At 61.3% G+C, this 18,272-nt stretch overlaps 2 protein-coding genes across 2 annotated transcripts; one reads left to right on the top strand and one right to left on the bottom strand.

Moving 5' to 3' along the window:
* Positions 1-851: 851 nt before the first annotated feature.
* CHKB (choline kinase beta) lies at positions 852-11,761 on the bottom strand. The gene is made up of 11 exons (XM_066550186.1): positions 11,594-11,761; positions 9,958-10,066; positions 7,659-7,772; positions 7,457-7,590; positions 6,547-6,651; positions 5,726-5,784; positions 5,549-5,633; positions 4,029-4,137; positions 2,892-3,001; positions 2,051-2,132; positions 852-1,063 (listed from the first exon to the last, which is right to left on the bottom strand). Exons 1-11 carry the CDS (start codon positions 11,743-11,745, stop codon positions 1,007-1,009), a joined length of 1,116 nt encoding a protein of 371 aa, XP_066406283.1. The 5' UTR covers positions 11,746-11,761; the 3' UTR covers positions 852-1,006.
* A 139-nt stretch (positions 11,762-11,900) lies between these two features.
* Positions 11,901-14,011, top strand: LOC136557139 (uncharacterized). The gene is made up of 4 exons (XM_066550733.1): positions 11,901-12,278; positions 12,380-12,481; positions 13,075-13,200; positions 13,279-14,011. The coding sequence occupies exons 1-4, from the start codon at positions 11,901-11,903 to the stop codon at positions 13,426-13,428; spliced, it is 756 nt and encodes a 251-aa protein (XP_066406830.1). The 3' UTR covers positions 13,429-14,011.
* Positions 14,012-18,272: the final 4,261 nt, after the last annotated feature.

Here is an 18,272-nt window from a genome sequence, read left to right as displayed (position 1 = left end):
GATTTGGGGCGGGGGAATTTGAGGGGTGGGATTTGGGGCGGGGGAATTTGAGGGGTGGGATTTGCAGAGAGGGGGGAATTTGGGAAGGGGGAATTTGAGGGGGTGGGATTTGGGGCGGGGGGAATTTGAGGGGTTGGATTTAGGGCGGGATTTGGGAAGGGGGAATTTGAAGGGGTGATGTTTGGGGCGGGATTTTGGGGCGGGATTTGGGATGGAGGAATTTGAAGAGGGCGGGATTTAGGGTGGGATTTAGGGCGGGATTTGGGAAGGGGGAAATTTGAGGGGGTGGGATTTGGGGCGGGATTTTGGGGTGGGATTTGCCGGGTGGGGGGATTTGAGAGGGTGGGAATTTGGGAAGGGAGGAATTTGAAGAGGGCGGGATTTAGGGTGGGATTTAGGGCGGGATTTGGGAAGGGGGAATTTGAAGGGGTGATTTTTGGGGCGGGATTTTGGGGCGGGATTTGGGAAGGGGGGAATTTGAGGGGGTGGGATTTGGGGCGGGATTTTGGGGGGGAATTTGGGATGGAGGAATCCGAAGGGGTGGGATTTAGGGCGGGATTAGGGAAGGCGGACTCGAGCGCCGGCCCCAGCGCGGCTTTATTGGTCTGAGTTTTACATTCTGCTGTCGAAACGGGGGCCCCGGGAGCCCCCGGCCCCAGAGCTGCGGGCGGGGGGCGCGGGGGGCACTGAGGTACAAACGGGGGTCCCCCACCCCCTGTGCCACACCCCAAACCCCCCAAAACCACCCCAAACCCCCGTTACTGGCCAGGAGTGCGGATCTGGGGGTCCCCAGAGCCCCCCACCCCAAATCCCCCCCTTATTGGGGGGGGGTCCCACCCACCTCTGCTGCCGAGTCCCGGGGTGCGGGGGGGGTCCCGGGGCTCAGCCCCCCCAAACCGTTGTGGTGCCCCCCAAACTGTCAGGGCCCTCCCAAACCGTTACCAACCCCCCCAACCGTCCCAACGCCCCCCCTGAGCCCGGGGGGGGCAGGATTTGGGGGATCCCCTCAGGAGCAGCGAGCCTTGTGCTGGAAATAGGCCTGGAAACGGCTCTGGGCGTAATCCTGGGGAAAAAGGGGGCAAAAAAGGGGGAAAAGGGGTTAAAATGGGGGGAAAGGGGCAAAAAAGGAGGGAAAGGGGGAAAATGGGGGAAGGAGGGAGAGGAAAAGGAGGAGGAAAAGGGGGAGGAAAAGGGGAGAAGGGGGAAGAGGAAAGAGGGAGGAAAGGGCAGGGAAGGAGGGAAAAGGGGGGGAATAAAAGGGGGGAAATGGGTTAAAAAGGGGAGAAAATGGGTTAAAAAGGGGGGGAATAGGATAAAGGGGGGAAAGGGGGGAAGAAGAGGGAGAAAAGGTGGGGGAAAGGGGAAAATGGGGGGGAAAAGGGAGAAGGGGAAACAGGGAGGAAAGGGTGGGGAAGGAGGGAAAAGGGGGAAAAAAGGGGGGATAAAAAGTGGGAAATGGGAGAAAAAGTGGGAAAAAAGGGGAGAAAATGGGGGCAAATCGGGAAAAGAGGAAAGAAAGGGGAAAAATGGGGGGAAAAGGGGGGAAGAATGGGGAGAAAAGGAGGGGAAGGGGAATATAGGGGAGAAAAAAGGGAGAAGGGGAAAGAGGGAGGAAGGGGCAGGGCAGGAGAGAAAAGGGAAAAAATGAGGATAAAAGGAGGAAAATGGGAGAAAAATTGGGGAAAAGGGGGAGAAAATGGGGGGCAAATCGGGAAAAAGGAAAGAAAGGGGAAAGGGGAAAAATGGGGGGAAAAGAGGGGGAAGAAGGGGGAGAAAAGGGGGGAAGATGGGGGGGAAAAGGGAGAATGGGGAAAAGAGTGAGGAAAGGGCAAGGGAAGGAGGGAAAAGGGGGGATGAAAGGGGGGAAATGGGAGAAAAAGTGGGGAAAATGGGGAGAAAGTGGGGGGCAAAATGGGAAAATGAAAGAAAGGGGAAAGGGGAAAAAAGGGGGAGAAATGGGGAAAGGGAGGGGAAATAAGGGGAAAGGGGCTGAAAGGTGTTCAGGGCTCGTGGAGCCCCCCACAGGGGCACAGCGGCCCCCAGAGCTCACCAGGTACCCGAAGTGGATCGTGGAGATCTTGGCCTGCACCACGGACCAGAGCCCCCAGAAGAAGTGTGAGGCCAGGGTGAAGCTGGGGGGAAAAGGGGGGTGAGACCCCAAAATCCCCCCCGGGCACCCCAGAAACACCCACGGGAGGGGGGCGTGGGGCAGGGGAGCCTAAAAATGGCACAGGAACCCCCATGAGGACAGAAACCCCAAACAGGGGCACAGAGGCCCAGTAGAGGCACAGAGACCCCAAATGGGGGCACAGAGAACCCTAAAAATGGCACAGAGAACCCTAAAAATGGCACAGAAACCCCCATGAGGGACAGAAACCCCAAACAGGGGCACAGAGGCCCAGTAGAGGCACAGAGACCCCAAATGGGGGCACAGAGAACCCTAAAAATGGCACAGAGAACCCAAATACAGGTAAAGAGACTCCAAAAGTGGAACAGAGGGCCCCAAATAGAGGTACAAAGCCCCCCAAAAATCCCACTGAGGACCCTGAAAGTGGCACAGACATCCCAAAGTGGCACAGAGACCCCCAGTGGAGGTACAAAGACCCCGGAAAACCACACAGAGGACCCCAAAAGTGGCACAGAGGACCCCAAAGTGGCACAGAGGACCCCTGTGGTGGCACAAAGGACCCCCCCAAAATGGCACAGAGACCCAAAATGAGGTCATAGAAAGCCCAAAACTTGGCACAGAGACCCCAAAAGTGGCATGGAAACCCCAAACAGAGGTACAAAAACCCCCCAAAATCACACATAGGACCCTAAAAGTGGCACAGAGCGCCCCAAACAGAGGTACAAAGCCCCCCAAAACATCCCACTGAGGACCCCCGCGGTACCGCTCGATCTCCCGCAGCATCTCCTCCTCCAGGCGCGCCTGTTCCTCCTGCGGGGCCCGCCCGGCGCCGCCCGACAGCGCCGCCGACAGGTAATGGCGGATGAAATGGAGCTGGGGGGGACACGGGGGCTGGGACCACAAAGGGACCCCAAAGGGACACCCCAGGGACACCCCGGTGCCAAAGGGACACCCCAGGGACACCCCGATGCCAAAGGGACCCCAAAGGGACACCCTCGGCCCCAAAGGGACCCCTGAGACCTCAGACAGGTAATGCCAGATGAAATGGAGCTGCGGGGGGACACGGGGGCTGGGACCCCAAGGGACACCCCAGGGACACCCCAATGCCAAAGGAACCCCAAAGTGGCACCCCAGGGACATCCCTGGCCCCAAAGGGACCCCAAAGGGACCCCAAAGGGACCCCAAAGGGACTCCCTGGCCCCAAAGGGACACCCAAGGGACCCCTGAGCACTCGGACAGATAATGCCGGATGAAATGGAGCTGGGGAGGGGGTACAGGGGCTGGGACCCCAAAGGGACACCCCAGGGACACCCCAGTACCAAAGGGACCCCTGAGCACTGGGACAGGTAATGCCAGATGAAATGGAGCTGGGGAGGGGGTACAGGGGCTGGGAGCAGGGCTGGGACCCCAGAGGGACTCCCTGGCCCCAAAGGGACACCCCAGGGACACCCCCGGCCCCAAAGGGACACCCCAGGGACACCCCCGGCCCCAAAGGGACCCCTGAGCACTGGGACAGGTAATGCCGGGTGAAATGGAGCTGGGGAGGGGCACGGGGGCTGGGAGCAGGGACTGGATCCCTTGGGAACCCCCCAGCCCCAAGGGACCCCTGCCCAGCCCTGGGACTCCCCGAGATCTCGGACGGGTGAAAAACCTGGAGGATGAAATGGAGCTGGGGAGGGTGGGAAGGGTTGGGATTGGGGCTGGGACCCCCCAAGGGATCCCCAAAGGGACGCCCCGGCCCCAAGGGACCCCCAGACCCCAAAGAACCCCTCCCCCAGCCCCAAGGCACCCCTGCCCAGACCCAGGAGACACCCCCAGGCACCCCTAAAGGGACCCTCCAGCCCCAAGGGACCCCCCCGGGACCGCAAAGCCCCCCCAAAGGGGCCCTGGTCCCCCAGACCTGCTGCTGGCGGCTGGGGTAGTGCTCGGGGTGTGCCTGGAAGCAGGGCCAGCCCTCGTGGCTGTAGCTGTAAACCCACTCGCAGAAGTGATTGCCCAGGTCAAAGCCCCTGCAGCGGGGGGGTCACACAGCACCGACCCCTCTGTGAGCCCCAAAATCACTGGGGATCAGCACCGACCCCTCTGTGAGCCCCAAAATCACTGGGGATCAGCACCGACCCCTCTGTGAGCCCCAAAATCACTGGGGATCAGCACCGACCCCTCTGTGAGCCCCAAAATCACTGGGGATCAGCACCGACCCCTCTGTGAGCCCCAAAATCACTGGGGGATCAGCACCGACCCCACTGTGAGCCCCAAAATCACTGGGGATCAGCACCGACCCCTCTGTGAGCCCCAAAATCACTGGGGATCAGCACCGACCCCACTGTGAGCCCCAAGATCACTGGGGGATCAGCACCGACCCCTCTGTGAGCCCCAAAATCACTGGGGATCAGCACCGACCCCACTGTGAACCCCAAAATCACTGGGGGATCAGCACCGACCCCTCTGTGAGCCCAAACCCATCAAGGGATCAGCACCGACCCCTCTGTGAGCCCCAAAATCACTGGGGATCAGCACCGACCCCACTGTGAGCCCCAAGATCACTGGGGGATCAGCACCGACCCCTCTGTGAGCCCCAAAATCACTGGGGATCAGCACCGACCCCACTGTGAACCCCAAAATCACTGGGGGATCAGCACCGACCCCTCTGTGAGCCCAAACCCATCAAGGGATCAGCACCGACCCCTCTGTGAGCCCCAAAATCACTGGGGATCAGCACCGACCCCACTGCCAGCCCCAAAATCACTGGGGGATCAGCACTGACCCCACTGCGAGCCCAAACCCACCTGGGAGCCTTCAGAGGGAACCCCAAACCCCACGGGGAGTGTGGAGAGGGGATTGGAGCCCTAAATCCCACTGGGAGCATGGAGCGGGGACAGGGCGCCCCCAAATCCCATCATGATCATGGAGCAGGGAGGTGGAACCCCAAATCCCAGCGGGGTCATGGAATATGAGCAGGAAGCCCCCAAATCCCAGTGGAGTCATGGAGTGTGGGGAACCCTGTAGGGACCCCAAATCCTCTAGGGACCCCCAAATCCCCACAAGGGCTTCCAAAAGCTCCCAGGGACCCCCTAAAATCTCCCTAAAAAAACAGAGCAGGGACTCAGAAGGGGGAGCCCCTAAATCCCACCAGGAATATGAGCAGGAAGCCCCCAAATCCCAGTGGGATCACGGAGTGTGAGGGACCCCCCCCCCCGGGATCCCCCAAATCCCCCCAGGGACCCCCAAATCCCCCCAGGATCAGGGACTTGTGAGGGGGAGCTCCTAATCCCACCGGGACCGTGGAATGTGAGCAGGAGTGGGGAAATCCCAGTGGGATCATGGAACATGAGGGAACACCAGGGACCCCCCAAATCCCCCCAGGGACCCCCCAGATCCCCTCAGGGACACCCCAAACCCCCCAGGGGCCCCCAAGCCCACCGGTAGTTGTAGCTGCTGTACTCGAAGTCGATGAGCATGAGCCGGTCTGAGGAGGCCTCGCGCCCCGCCAGGAGCAGGATGTTCCCTGTAGGGTCGGGGTTTGGGGGATTTATGGGGTTTTGGGGGATTTGGGGGATCTGGGGGATCTGGGGGACAGGGCCACCCTGTGTCACTCACCCTCCTGCACGTCGTTGTGGCAGAAGACCACCGGGGACGGGGTGGCCTCCAGCAGGTCCCTGAGGGGCAAGAGGGGCTCAGAGGGGACACGGGGAGGGGTTGGGGGACCAGGGTGGGGACAGAGGGACAGCCCGGGGACAGCCCGGGGACATGGGAGGGCACCAGGAGTATGGGGACATGGGGACAGCACAAGGACATGGAGGGGTCCTGGGATATGGGAACATGGGGGGACACCAGGGGTACGGGGACATGGGGGATGCAGGGATCTGGGGACACGGGGGCACAGGGACTTTGGGGGCAAGGGGGATACCTGGCATACAAGGACACTGGGGACACAGGAATCCAGGGAAATGGGGACATGGGGACACCAGGGACATGGAGATGGTCCAAGGAAATGGGGACACGGGGATATGGGGGATACAGGGGACACCGGGGACACCCCAAGGATATGGGGGACACAGGGACACTGGGGACATGGCAGATGCAGGGATATGGGACACAAGGGACATGTGGGACACAGAGGAACAAAAAACATGGGTGACACCAGGAGATAGAGGTGACACGGATACAAGGGACATAGGGGAGACACCAGGGTCACCCTGAGGACATGGGGGACACAGGTGACACCGGGGACACAGAGACACACAGGGATATGTGGGACATGGGGGACACCAGGGATAGGAGGACATGAGGGACCTGAGATAGAAGGGACAGAGGGGACAGAGGGGAGGAGAGAACCACAGACCCCCCTGCCCTGGGGACGCCGCGGGGCCGGGCGGGGACAAGGGACAGCAGAGGGACGCTCAGGGGGTGGCAGTGACCTGAGGCTCCTCATCTCCTGCTCCAGGTTGTAGCCCCGGAGCTGCTCCAGCTGCTGCAGCTGTGATGGCTCTGAGAACGTCAGCTCTGAGATCTGCTGCAGGTACCTGGGGACACGGGACAGTGGGGACATGGGGACAGCGTGGGGACACAGGGGACAGAAGCCCCAGAGCTCCCTGCCCAGCCCTGGCCACCCCAGGGCCACCCCAAGGCCACCCGCTGTCCCCTCTGTGTCACACGGGACCCTCTGGAAGCAGCCAGGAAACCCCCGGGGTCTGGACCTGCTGGGACTTGGGGTCCCCACTCCCTGATCCCAATGGGACTTGGGGTCCCCACTCCCTGCTCCCAGTGGGGTTTTGGTCCCCCCTCCCCACTCTCTGTTCCCAGTAGGATTTTGGTCCCCCTTCCCTGTTCCAGTGGGATCAGGTCCCCTCACCCCATTCCCCATTCCCAGTGGGATTTTGGTCCCCCCTCCCCGTTCCCAGTGGGGTTTGGGTCCCCCCTCCCCACTCTCTGTTCCCAGTAGGATTTTGGTCCCCCTTCCCTGTTCCCAGTAGGATTTTGGTCCCCCTTCCCTGTTCCCAGTGGGATTTTGGTCCCCTCACCCCAATCCCCATTCCCAGTGGCATTTTGGTCCCCCCTCCCCATTCCCAGTGGGATTTTGGGTCCCCTCACCCCATTCCTTGTTCCCAGTGGGATTTTGTGTCCCCCCTCCCCGTTCCCAGTGGGGTTTTGGTCCCCCCTCCCCATTCCCAGCGGGATCAGGTCCCCTGACTGCATTCCCTGCTCCCAGTGGGATTTTGGTCCCCCCTCCCCATTCCCAGTGGGGTTTGTGCCCCCTTGCCCCATTCCCTGTTCCCAGCGGGATTTTGTTCCCCCATCCCCATTCCCAGTGGGATCAGGTCCCCTCACCCCTCCATGGTCCCAAAGAGCCACTTGGGCTCCTTGTTGAAGGGCATGGCCATGCCGTGGAAGCGCGCCATGGTGACGGCGATCTCGGCCGAGACGCGCGGGTCCCGCAGCTCCTCGGTGCGCAGCCGCCGGCTCTGGGGGGGCACGGGGGGTTGGGGGTGCCCGGGGGGGGCACGGGGGGCGCGGGGGACCCCGATCCTACCGGCAGGTACTGCTCCAGGCGGCCCTGCGGGAACACCCCGAAGAGGCGCGGCCCCAGCGCGCGCTCGGCCAGGATGGCGAACATGACGCTCTCCAGCACCAGCGAGTCCACGCCCTGCAGGGGGGGGGACAGGGGCACCCCAAAACGGGGACACAGATTGGGACACCGAAAACACGGGACACCAAACGGGGATCCCCAAAAACGGGATCCCAAAGAACACAGGACAGCAACAGGGAGCCCCAAAAACGGGACCACAAATTGGGACACCGAAAACACGGGACACCAAACGGGGATCCCCAAAAACGGGATCCCAAAGAACACAGGACAGCAACAGGGAGCCCCAAAAACGGGACCCAAAAACGGGACCACAAATTGGGACACCGAAAACACAGGACACCAAACGGGGATCCCCAAAATGGGACCCAAAAACGGGGCCACAGATTGGGACACCAAAAACACGGGACACCAAATGGGGATCCCCAAAAACGGGATCCCAAAGAACACAGGACAGCAATAGGGAGCCCCAAAAACGGGACCACAAATTGGGACACAGAAAACACAGGACACCAACAGGGATCCCCAAAATGGGACACAAAAATGGGACCACAGATTGGGACACCAAAAACACAGGACACCAAACGGGGATCCCCAAAAACGGGATCCCAAAGAATACAGGACAGCAATAGGGAGCCCCAAAAACGGGACCACAAATTGGGACATAGAAAACAAAGGACACAAACAGGAATCCCCAAAAACAGGACACAAAAAACACAGGACAGCAACAGGGATCCCCAAAACAGGACCCAAAAACGGGACCACAAATTGGGACACAAAAAACACAGGACACAAACAGGGATCCCCAAAAACAGGACACAAAAAACACAGGACAGCAACAGGGATCCCCAAAACAGGACCCAAAAACGGGACCACAAATTGGGACATAGAAAACAAAGGACACCAACAGGGATCCCCAAAATGGGACACAAAAATGGGACCACAGATTGGGACACCAAAAACACAGGATGCCAAAATGGGGTCCCCAAAATGGGATCCCCAAAAATGGGATCTCAAATTGGGACACAAAAGCACGGGACACAAAACAGGGATCCCCAAAATGGGACCCAAAAACAGGACCACAAATTGGGACACCAAAAACACAGGACACAAACAGGGATCCCCAAAAACAGGACCCCAAATCAGGACACCAAAAACACAGGACACCAAACAGGGATCCCTAAAAATGGGACCACAAATTGGGACACAGAAAACACAGGACACAAACAGGGATCCCAAAAATGGGACCCAAAAACGGGACCACAGATTGGGACACCAAAAACACAGGACGCCAAAATGGGATCCCCAAAATGGGATCCCCAAAAATGGGATCCCAAATTGGGACACAAAAACATGGGACACCAAACAGGGATCCCAAAATGGGACCCAAAAACGGGACCCCAAATTGGGACACAAAAACACGGGACACCAAACAGGGATCCCAAAAATGGGACCACAGATAGGGACACCAAAAACATGGGACACCAAAAGGGGATCCCCAAAAACGGGACCCCAAATAGGGACACCAAAACCAAGGTACACCAAACAGGGATCCCCAAGAATGGGACCCCAAATAGGAAATCCAAAAATGGGACCACTAAAACAGGACACCAAAATGGGACCCCCAAAATGGGATCCTCAAAACCGGGATCTCAAATTGGGACACAAAAAACACAGGACACCAAACAGGGATCCCAAAAAATGGGACTCAAAAATGGGACCACAAAAATGGGACCCCAAATAGGAAATCCAAAAATGGTACCAAAAAACAGGACACCAAAACGGGATCCCTAAAATGGGACCCAAAAACGGGACCCCAAAAACCAGGATCCCCATACCGTTACCCCAAAACCGAGACCCCAAAACAGTAACTCCAACACCAGCACCCCAAAAACGGGCCCCCAACCCAGCACCCCCAATACTGGCACCCCAAAAACGGGACCTCAAACCCAGCACCCCAAGGAGCCTCAGAACCCCAAACCCCAGCACCTCCCACCCCAGAGGGAGGGCACCCAAAAACCCTAATCCCAGGGAGTCCAGGGGGTTCCCTTGGGGTCCTCATGGGGTTTGGGGTCCTGGGGGTCCCCATGGGGAGTGGCTGTCCCCCCACCTGCAGGATGGCCCCGGAATCCCCAACCCCAGCACTCCCACTCCAGCCGGATCCCCAATCCCAGGGGGTCCCTTGGGGTCCCCATGGGGTCCCCGTGGGGTTTGGGGTCCCCACGGGGTGTGGCTGCGGCCTCACCTGCAGGATGGCCCCATAGACGCGCAGCAGCACCTGCCGGGGCTCGTCCCCCACGCTCTGCACGTGCTCCGGCAGCGCACACTTGTACAGCAGGTTACTGAGCCCCCCGCTGTGGGACAGGGACATTGGGGACATTGGGGACACCATGGGGACACTGACACACCCGGGCAGTGCGCACTTGTACAGCAGGTTACTGAGCCCCCCGCTGTGGGACAGGGACATTGGGGACATTGGGGACACCATGGGGACACTGACACACCCGGGCAGTGCGCACTTGTACAGCAGGTTACTGAGCTCCCCGCTGTGGGACAGGGACATTGGGGACATTGGGGACACCATGGGGACACTGACACACCCGGGCAGTGTGCACTTGTACAGCAGGTTACTGAGCCCCCCGCTGTGGGACAGGGACATTGGGGACATTGGGGACACCATGGGGACACTGACACACCCGGGCAGTGTGCACTTGTACAGCAGGTTACTGAGCCCCCCGCTGTGGGACAGGGACATTGGGGACATTGGGGACACCAGGGGGACACTGACACACCCGGGCAGTGCGCACTTGTACAGCAGGTTACTGAGCCCCCCGCTGTGGGACAGGGACATTGGGGACATTGGGGACACCATGGGGACACTGACACACCCGGGCAGTGCGCACTTGTACAGCAGGTTACTGAGCCCCCCGCTGTGGGACAGGGACATTGGGGACATTGGGGACACCAGGGGGACACTGACACACCTGGGCAGTGCGCACTTGTACAGCAGGTTACTGAGCCCCCCGCTGTGGGACAGGGACATTGGGGACATTGGGGACACCAGGGGGACACCTCGGGCAGCGCACACTTGTACAGCAGGTTACTGAGCTCCCCGCTGTGGGACAGGGACACTGGGGACATTGGGGACACCAGGGGGACACTGACACACCTGGGCAGTGCACACTCGTACAAGAGTTCCCCGCCGTGGGATTTGTGGGGTCAGGGGGCACCAGGACACTGGGAACCAGGCGGAGAAGGGGAGACACTGAAGTGGCACAGGTAACTGCAGGGGACATGGGGGGACGGCCACACCCCTGTTCAGGATGTGCTGGGCACCTGGCAGGAGATGGGGACACTAGGGACAATGGACTGGGGACACTGGGAGAGAACTGGGGACAATGGATGGGGACAATGCCTGGGGACACTGGGAGAGGCACTGGGGTACGGGTCCGGGGGAAAACTGGGGGCAACTGGGAGAGGGACCAGGACACCAGTCCGTGGGGACAACCGGGGGACAGGGATGATGGTCTGGGAGGCGACTGGGAGGGGACACTGGGACACGGCCCCGAGGGCAGCTGGGGACACTGGGGGACAGGGATGCTGCTTCGGGGTGGGGCAGCTAGGGACACTGGGAGAGGGTCGGGGAAGGGACCGGGACACTGGTCCGGGGACACTGGGAGGGACACTGGGCTACTGGTCCGGAGGGCAGCAGGGACACTGGGAGGGGACTGGGACACAGGTCTGGGGACACTGGAAGGGGACAGGGACACCGCTGCGGGGTAACCGGGGCCGCTGTGAGGGACGCTTCCCTAAACCCCGGGACGAGACCACCGCGGAGAGGGCGGGGGGGGGAACACGCTCTCGCCCGTTCCGCTTCCTACCCGATGGGCCAGATGCCGAACTCGTCCGGGCCGATGAGCTTCCAGGAGCCGGCCAGAAACTCGCGGCACCAGGCGTAGGCCTGCAGGCGGGTGGCGGCAGTGACATCGCCGTCCTCGCTGCCGCTGCCCTGGCCCCCCGCCGCCGCCGCCATGGTCGCCCCTGCCCCGTTCCGCTCGGCCAGGGCGGCGCCCGGGCAGCCTCTAACCAATAACAACGCGGTTCGCTGATTGACTGTTTAACCGACCAATAGAAAGCCACCTCGGGGAGGTGGCGCGTGCGCGGCAGCCAATGGGCGCGCTCGGCGGGATGCGGCGGAACGTGGAGGTGAAGGCGCGGCTGAGGGCGCGGGAGGAAGCCCTGAGGGCGGCCCTGAGGCTGCCGGGGCTGGGCCCGGTGTGCCCCGTGTGCCCCGTGTGCCCCGGGGCCGGGCAGGGACCGCCCCAGGTGTGCCCCGGGGGCGGACCGGGCACAGGTGAGGGGCAGGAGCCGCCCCAGGTGTGCCCCGGGGGCGGACGGGGCACGGGTGAGGGGCAGGAGCCGCCCCAGGTGTGCCCCGGGGGCGGACCGGGCACAGGTGAGGGGCAGGAGCCGCCCCAGGTGTGCCCCGGGGGCGGGCAGGTGCTGCTCCAGACCGACACGTTCTTCCGGGTGCCGCGGGGGCGGCTCAAGCTGCGCCAGACACAGGTGAGGGGTGGCTGGAGGGGCTTGGCCCTGGCCCTGTCCTCACCTGTCCCCGTGCTCTCCTGTCCCTGTTCTCACCTGTCCCTACCTGTGGCCGTCCCCAGGACGGCCGGGGGGAGCTGATTTTCTACGAGCGCCCCGACAGCGCCGGCCCCAAACTGTCCAGGTTCAGCATCACCCCCACGGCTGACCCCGAGGGGCTGCAGGTGAGCGGGGCTGGGGGAGAGCTGGGGTCCCTGTGCCACCTTGTCACCCACTGTGCCACCCCTGTAATCCCCTGTGCCACCCCTGTCACCCCCTGTGCCCACAGGCGGTGGTGGCACGGGCCCTGGGCTCTGTGGGGTCGCTGTGTCACCCCGTGTCACCCCTGTCCCCGTGTCACCCCAAGCAGTGCTCTTCCATTTCCTAGGCTTTGTGGGGTCCCTGTCACTCCTGTCACCCCCTGTCACCCCTGTCACCCCTGTCACCCCTGTCCCTGTCCCCAGGCGGTGCTGTCGCAGTCCCTGGGCACTGTGGGGTCCCTGTGTCACCCCTGTCCCCTGTCCCCAGGCGGTGCTGTCGCAGTCCCTTGGCATGCTGGGCCCTGTGTCAGCCCTGTCCCTGTCCCCAGGCGGTGCTGTCGCAGTCCCTGGGCTCTGTGGGGTCCCTGTGTCACCCCTGTCCCCTGTCCCCAGGCGGTGCTGTCGCAGTCCCTGGGCACTGTGGGGTCCCTGTGTCACCCCTGTCCCCTGTCCCCAGGCGGTGCTGTCGCAGTCCCTTGGCATGCTGGGCCCTGTGTCACCCCTGTCCCTGTCCCCAGGCGGTGCTGTCGCAGTCCCTGGGTGTGCTGGGCACGGTGAGGAAGGAGCGGCTCCTGTTCCTGCTGGGCCAGACCCGGCTGCACCTGGACCGGGTGCAGGGGCTCGGGGACTTCCTGGAGCTGGAGGTGAGGGGACAGGGGGAGTGGCACCCCGGGTGGCCCTGGGTGACCCTGGTGGCCCCGGGTGACTGTGGGTGGCCGCAGGTGGTGCTGCGGCCGGAGCAGAGCGAGGAGGACGGGCAGCGCCTGGCGCGGGAGCTGCTGCAGGAATTCGGGATCGGGGAGCAGGACCTCATCTCTGGGGCCTACCTGGATCTGCTGCTGGCACAGGGGGACAACGGGGACACCCCCTGAGCCACCCCCCGGCCGGCCACGGACAGTGGGCTGAGGGCACGGGGACCTGGCTGTGCCCACCCTATAAACACCTTGTGCCTTGTGCCACCCCATAAACACCCTGTACCCCCTATGGACACCCTGTGCCCACCCCATAAACACCCTGTGCCCCTATGGACACCCTGTGCCCACCCCATAAACACACAGTGCCTTGTGCCACCCCATAAACACCCTGTACCCCCTATGGACACCCTGTGCCCACCCCATAAACACACAGTGCCCCTATGGACACACCTTGTGCCTTGTCCCACCCCATAAACACCTTGTGCCCACCCCACAGACATCCCCAGCCCCATAATCCCCCCCAAAAACCCCATCCCCACCCCACAGACACCTCCAGCCCTGTCCCACCCCATAAACACTTCATTCCCATCCCACAGACACCCCCAGCCCTAAAGCCCCCCCTGGAAACCCCACACTGCCCCATGGCCACTATGTCCCCCTGCCCATGGCCACCATGTCCCCCCATGGTCACCCTGTCCCCCCATGGCCACCGTGTCCCCCTGCCCATGGTCACCCTGTCCCCCCATGGCCACCGTGTCCCCCTGCCCATGGTCACCAATAAACTCCGGGCCCGCCCCGTGTCCGTGTCCAGCTGTGTCCATTCCTGGGGTCACCCTGTCCCCCCCGTGTGACATTCCCGGGCTCGGGGGTGGCAGCGGTGCCCGGCCCCAATCCCGGATTATGTCCGGAACCTCGGGAAGTGTCGGGGGGGCCGGGGGTGACAGATGGGTGACGGGGGGTGGTGGCATCTGTGCCAGCTGCTGCTGCCACCCCGGCCTGCCCGGGGGGCGGAATGGAGGCTGGAAAATCCCCTGGGATCCAGCGAGGCAAGGCCACCCCCCGTGTCCCCAAGTGCCACCTCTGTGGGGATGGAAACCCCTACGGGGATGGTGATCCCAAACCTTTCTGGGAGTTTTCCCAAATTTTCCAAAGGTGGCCCCGGTGAGGCCCCAGCCGGAATCCTGGAGAGCCCTGGAGGGGCTGGAATGGGGCCAGGGAGGGAACAGGGCTGGAAAATTCCAGAGGGCTATGGGAGGGGACTCGAAAACTCCAGAGGGGTTTGGAATTTGGACTAGAAAACTCTGGAGGGGTTTGGGATTTGGGCTGGAAAACACCGGAGGGATTTGGGAAAGGTCTGGAAAACTCCAGAGGGATTGGGGAGGGGGCTGGAAAACTCCGGAGGGATTTGGGATTTGGGCTGGAAAACGCCGGAGGGATTTGGGTTCTGGGCTCAGCCTGGAGCAGAGGCGGCTCTGGGGCTCCTTCGGGATGGGCTCTGGCTCATCCCGGGATTCTCAGGGAAGCTTCTGGAAGCCCTGGGCCGGCCCTGGGGCTCCCTCATTCCCGAGGGATTTCCCTTTGCTTCCCAGATTTCCATCAGGCCTGGGCTGGGCTTGGGGCTGGGCGGTGCCGGGTGCTCGCGGATCCGGGATTTCCCGGCTTTGGCTTTTCCTCTTCCAAAGGGAAATTCGGTTTTTTTTTGGGTGGAATCTCAGCTCCAGCTGCTCCAGCTGCTGCTCCAGGAGCTGATGTTCCATGTTTGGGTGGGAAGTGGTGGGGGTTGGATGTGGAGAGGGGCCAGGATTTGGGAATGAGGAGAACCTGCGGCTCTGTGGGAAGGACTTGGCTGGAAGTGAGAAGGAAAAGGAAAAACTTGGGATAAGGAGAGCAGGAAGGATTGAATGGATGGATTTTCCTCAGGCTGGATTGTCCCAGTAGGAATTTCTCCCATTTTTCAGAGCTCTTGTTGGTCCAGGTGGATCCTCTGGATCTATTCTGGAAGCCAAAGGTTTGGGATTGACCCAGGGTGGAATTCCCAGATCCTGGGAATGGAAACGCTTGGAAAACTTCCTGGGCCATGCCCGTGGGATCTCCTGGATCCTGGGGGATCCTTGGGATGGGCTGGGGGGTCCTTCCCAGGCAGGCCCCACCAGGGTTGGGGAATTGTGGAATCCTTGCCCATGGAATGCCGGCAGTGCCTCGGGAAGGGCCCCTGAGCCCCCCAGGGATCCGTGCAGGGAGAGCCCGGGAAAAGTGGGATGTGCCCCGGGCTGGGGCCAGGGCAGCTCTGCCGGGATCGGGGCAGGGATCGGGAATGTCCTTCTGGGCCTGCCCAGCTCCTGCCAGGAGCCAGCGGGGATTGGGATCTGCTCCAGGGAATGAGCCCCGGGAAAAGAGGGAGCGGCCTCAGCCTGGGCCAGGGCAGGCTCAGCTCTGGGATTTGGGATCGTTTTCCATGGAAAGGGCTCAGGCCTTGGCAGGGGCTGCCCAGGGAGCTCTGGAGTCGCCGTCCCTGGAGGTGTCCAAGGAATTCCTGGAGGTGGCACTCAGGGCTGTGGTGGGGATTGGGCCCAGCTTGGACTCGGTGACCTTGGAATTCTTTCCCAGACTCAATAATATGGGAATTCTGTGCTCACACCTCTGTGAGAATTGCCAGCACATCCCAGTTATCCAGGGAATGAGCCCTGGGAAAAGAGGGAGTGGCCTCAGCCTGGGCCAATGGGGATACTTGGGATCATTTTCCATGGAAAGGGGGCCAAGCCTTGGCAGGGGCCAGAGGAATCCCGGAACATCTGGAGTGGGATCCCAAAGGAGCATCGAGCCCAGCTTATCCTTGGAAAACCTTTGAAGTCCCTTGAAGCCACAATTCCCTCTGGGAGTTTGGGAATCCCTGGGCTTGGGAAGACCCTGCTCGGTTTTCAGGGAATGTTTTCCCTGTGGAATGGGGGTCAAACACCCCGGGGGGAGCTCCTGGAACCCCAAACCCCGGCTGGGGTGGGGCCGTGTCCCAAAACCCCAAAGGAACAAAGATGGGAATGGGAATGTTGGGGTGGAAACTGGGAATGGGAATGTTGGGGTGAAGAAAGGAATGGGAAAGTGGGGTGAAAACTGGGAACGTTGGGATGGATGGGAATGTTGGAGTGAAAACTGGGAATGGGAATGTTGGGGTGAAGATGGGAGTGGGAATGTTGGGGTGAAAACTGGGAATTTTGGGGTAGAAACTGGGAATGGGAGTGTTGGGGTGGATGGGAATGTTTGGATGGATGGATGGATGGATGGATGATGGATGGATGGATGGATGGATGATGGATGGATGATGGATGGATGGATGGATGGATGATGGATGGATGGATGATGGATGGATGATGGATGATGGATGGATGATGGATGGATGGATGGATGGATGGATGGATGGATGGATGGATGGATGGATGGATGGATGATGGATGGATGGATGATGGATGGATGGATGATGGATGGATGGATGATGGATGGATGATAGATGGATGGATGGATGATGGATGGATGGATGATGGATGGATGATGATTGATGGATGGATGATGTATGGATGATGGATGGATGATGGATGGATGGATGGATGATGGATGGATGGATGGATGGATGATGGATGGATGGATGATGGCTGGATGGATGGATGGATGATGGATGGATGATGGATGATGGATGGATGATGGATGGATGGATGGATGGATGGATGGATGGATGGATGGATGATGGATGGATGATGGCTGGATGGATGGATGGATGATGGATGGATGGATGATGGATGGATGGGAGGGAGGGAATGTTGGGAGGGTTTGGAATGGGAAGTTGGGATGGATGGGAATTTTGGGAAGAGGCACAGGCAGGAGTGGGTCATAGAGGGGTGGGGGTTGGGGTGCCCTCGGTGTCCCCTTGACCCTGTGGTGGCACCAAAGTGGCCTCAGCCTCGCTTGGGGACATGGGGGACACTGAGGGTGTGGGGACACTGAGGGACATGGGGGACACAGGGGGACACTGAGGGAATGGGGGACACACGGGGACACTGAGGGACCCCACATCCCACGGGTGGCAGTTCGGGGGTCGCATTGCCCGCGCCCCGAACTGGGACCGTCCCTGGTGTCCCCTGCGGCCACGAGCGGCGGCCGCTGTCCGGTCCCGGTGTCAGCACCAGGGACAGCTCCGCTCGCGAACCCTGCGCGGCTCCCGGCCCCGCTCAGCGACCCTACAGAGCGACCCCATAGAGCGCCCCATAGGGCCCGATCCCTTACAGAGACCTGACCCCCTTATAGGCTCCCCCAGATCCCCTATAGACCCCCTATAGCCCCCCGATCCCCTATAGACGCCGGAGCCCCTGTGCTCTGCTCCCAGTTCCCACACAGCTCCTGTCCCCTTTTCCGACCCCACAGACCCCCTGAGCCCCTTATGGATCCCTCAGCACCCCTACAGAGCTTCAGGATCCCCTACAGAGCCCCCCCGATCCCCTATAGCCCCTCTGCTCCCCCGTACAGCCCCTGTTCCCCTTTCCCGCGTTCAGCACCGCGGACAGCTCCGCCCCCGGCCCTGTCACCGCCCCTATAGAGCCCCGCGCACCCTATGGACACCCCGACCACCCTATAAACCGCCCTGCCCCACTGCAGAGCCCCTGACCACCCTATAAACCGCCCTGCCCCACTGCAGACCCCCCGACCACCCTATAAACCGCCCTGCCCCACTGCAGAGCCCCTGAACCCCCTATGGGCCCCCTGACCACCCTATAAACCGTCATGCCCCACTACAGACCCCCTGACCACCCTATAAACCGCCCTGCCCCACTACAGAGCCCCTGACCACCCTATAAACCGCCATGCCCCACTACAGACCCCCTGACCACCCTATAAACTGCCGTGCCCCACTACAGAACCCCTGAACCCCCTACAGACCCCCTGGCCACCCCTATAAACCCTCTGGCCCCACTTTAGACCCTCGACCCCTCCTATAGACCCCCTGACCCCACTATAAAACCCCTGATGTCCTAGAG

The sequence above is a fragment of the Molothrus aeneus genome, chromosome 5 (genome assembly GCF_037042795.1).
Source record: "Molothrus aeneus isolate 106 chromosome 5, BPBGC_Maene_1.0, whole genome shotgun sequence".
NCBI lineage: Eukaryota > Metazoa > Chordata > Aves > Passeriformes > Icteridae > Molothrus > Molothrus aeneus.
Note: the sequence above shows the minus strand (reverse complement) of the source record. Positions and strands in the feature narration are given on the sequence as shown.

Coding starts and splice junctions, on each gene's coding strand:
- CHKB (XM_066550186.1), bottom strand. CDS start 11,745: ATGGCGGCGGCGGCGGGGGGCCAGGGCAGCGGCAGCGAGGACGGCGAT. Junction 5,634..5,725: donor CCACAACGACGTGCAGGAGG/GTGAGTGACACA, acceptor CCGACCCTACAG/GGAACATCCTGCTCCTGGCG. Junction 3,002..4,028: donor ACCCCAGCCGCCAGCAGCAG/GTCTGGGGGACC, acceptor TGTCCCCCCCAG/CTCCATTTCATCCGCCATTA.
- LOC136557139 (XM_066550733.1), top strand. CDS start 11,901: ATGCGGCGGAACGTGGAGGTGAAGGCGCGGCTGAGGGCGCGGGAGGAA. Junction 12,279..12,379: donor TCAAGCTGCGCCAGACACAG/GTGAGGGGTGGC, acceptor GGCCGTCCCCAG/GACGGCCGGGGGGAGCTGAT. Junction 12,482..13,074: donor CTGACCCCGAGGGGCTGCAG/GTGAGCGGGGCT, acceptor CCCTGTCCCCAG/GCGGTGCTGTCGCAGTCCCT.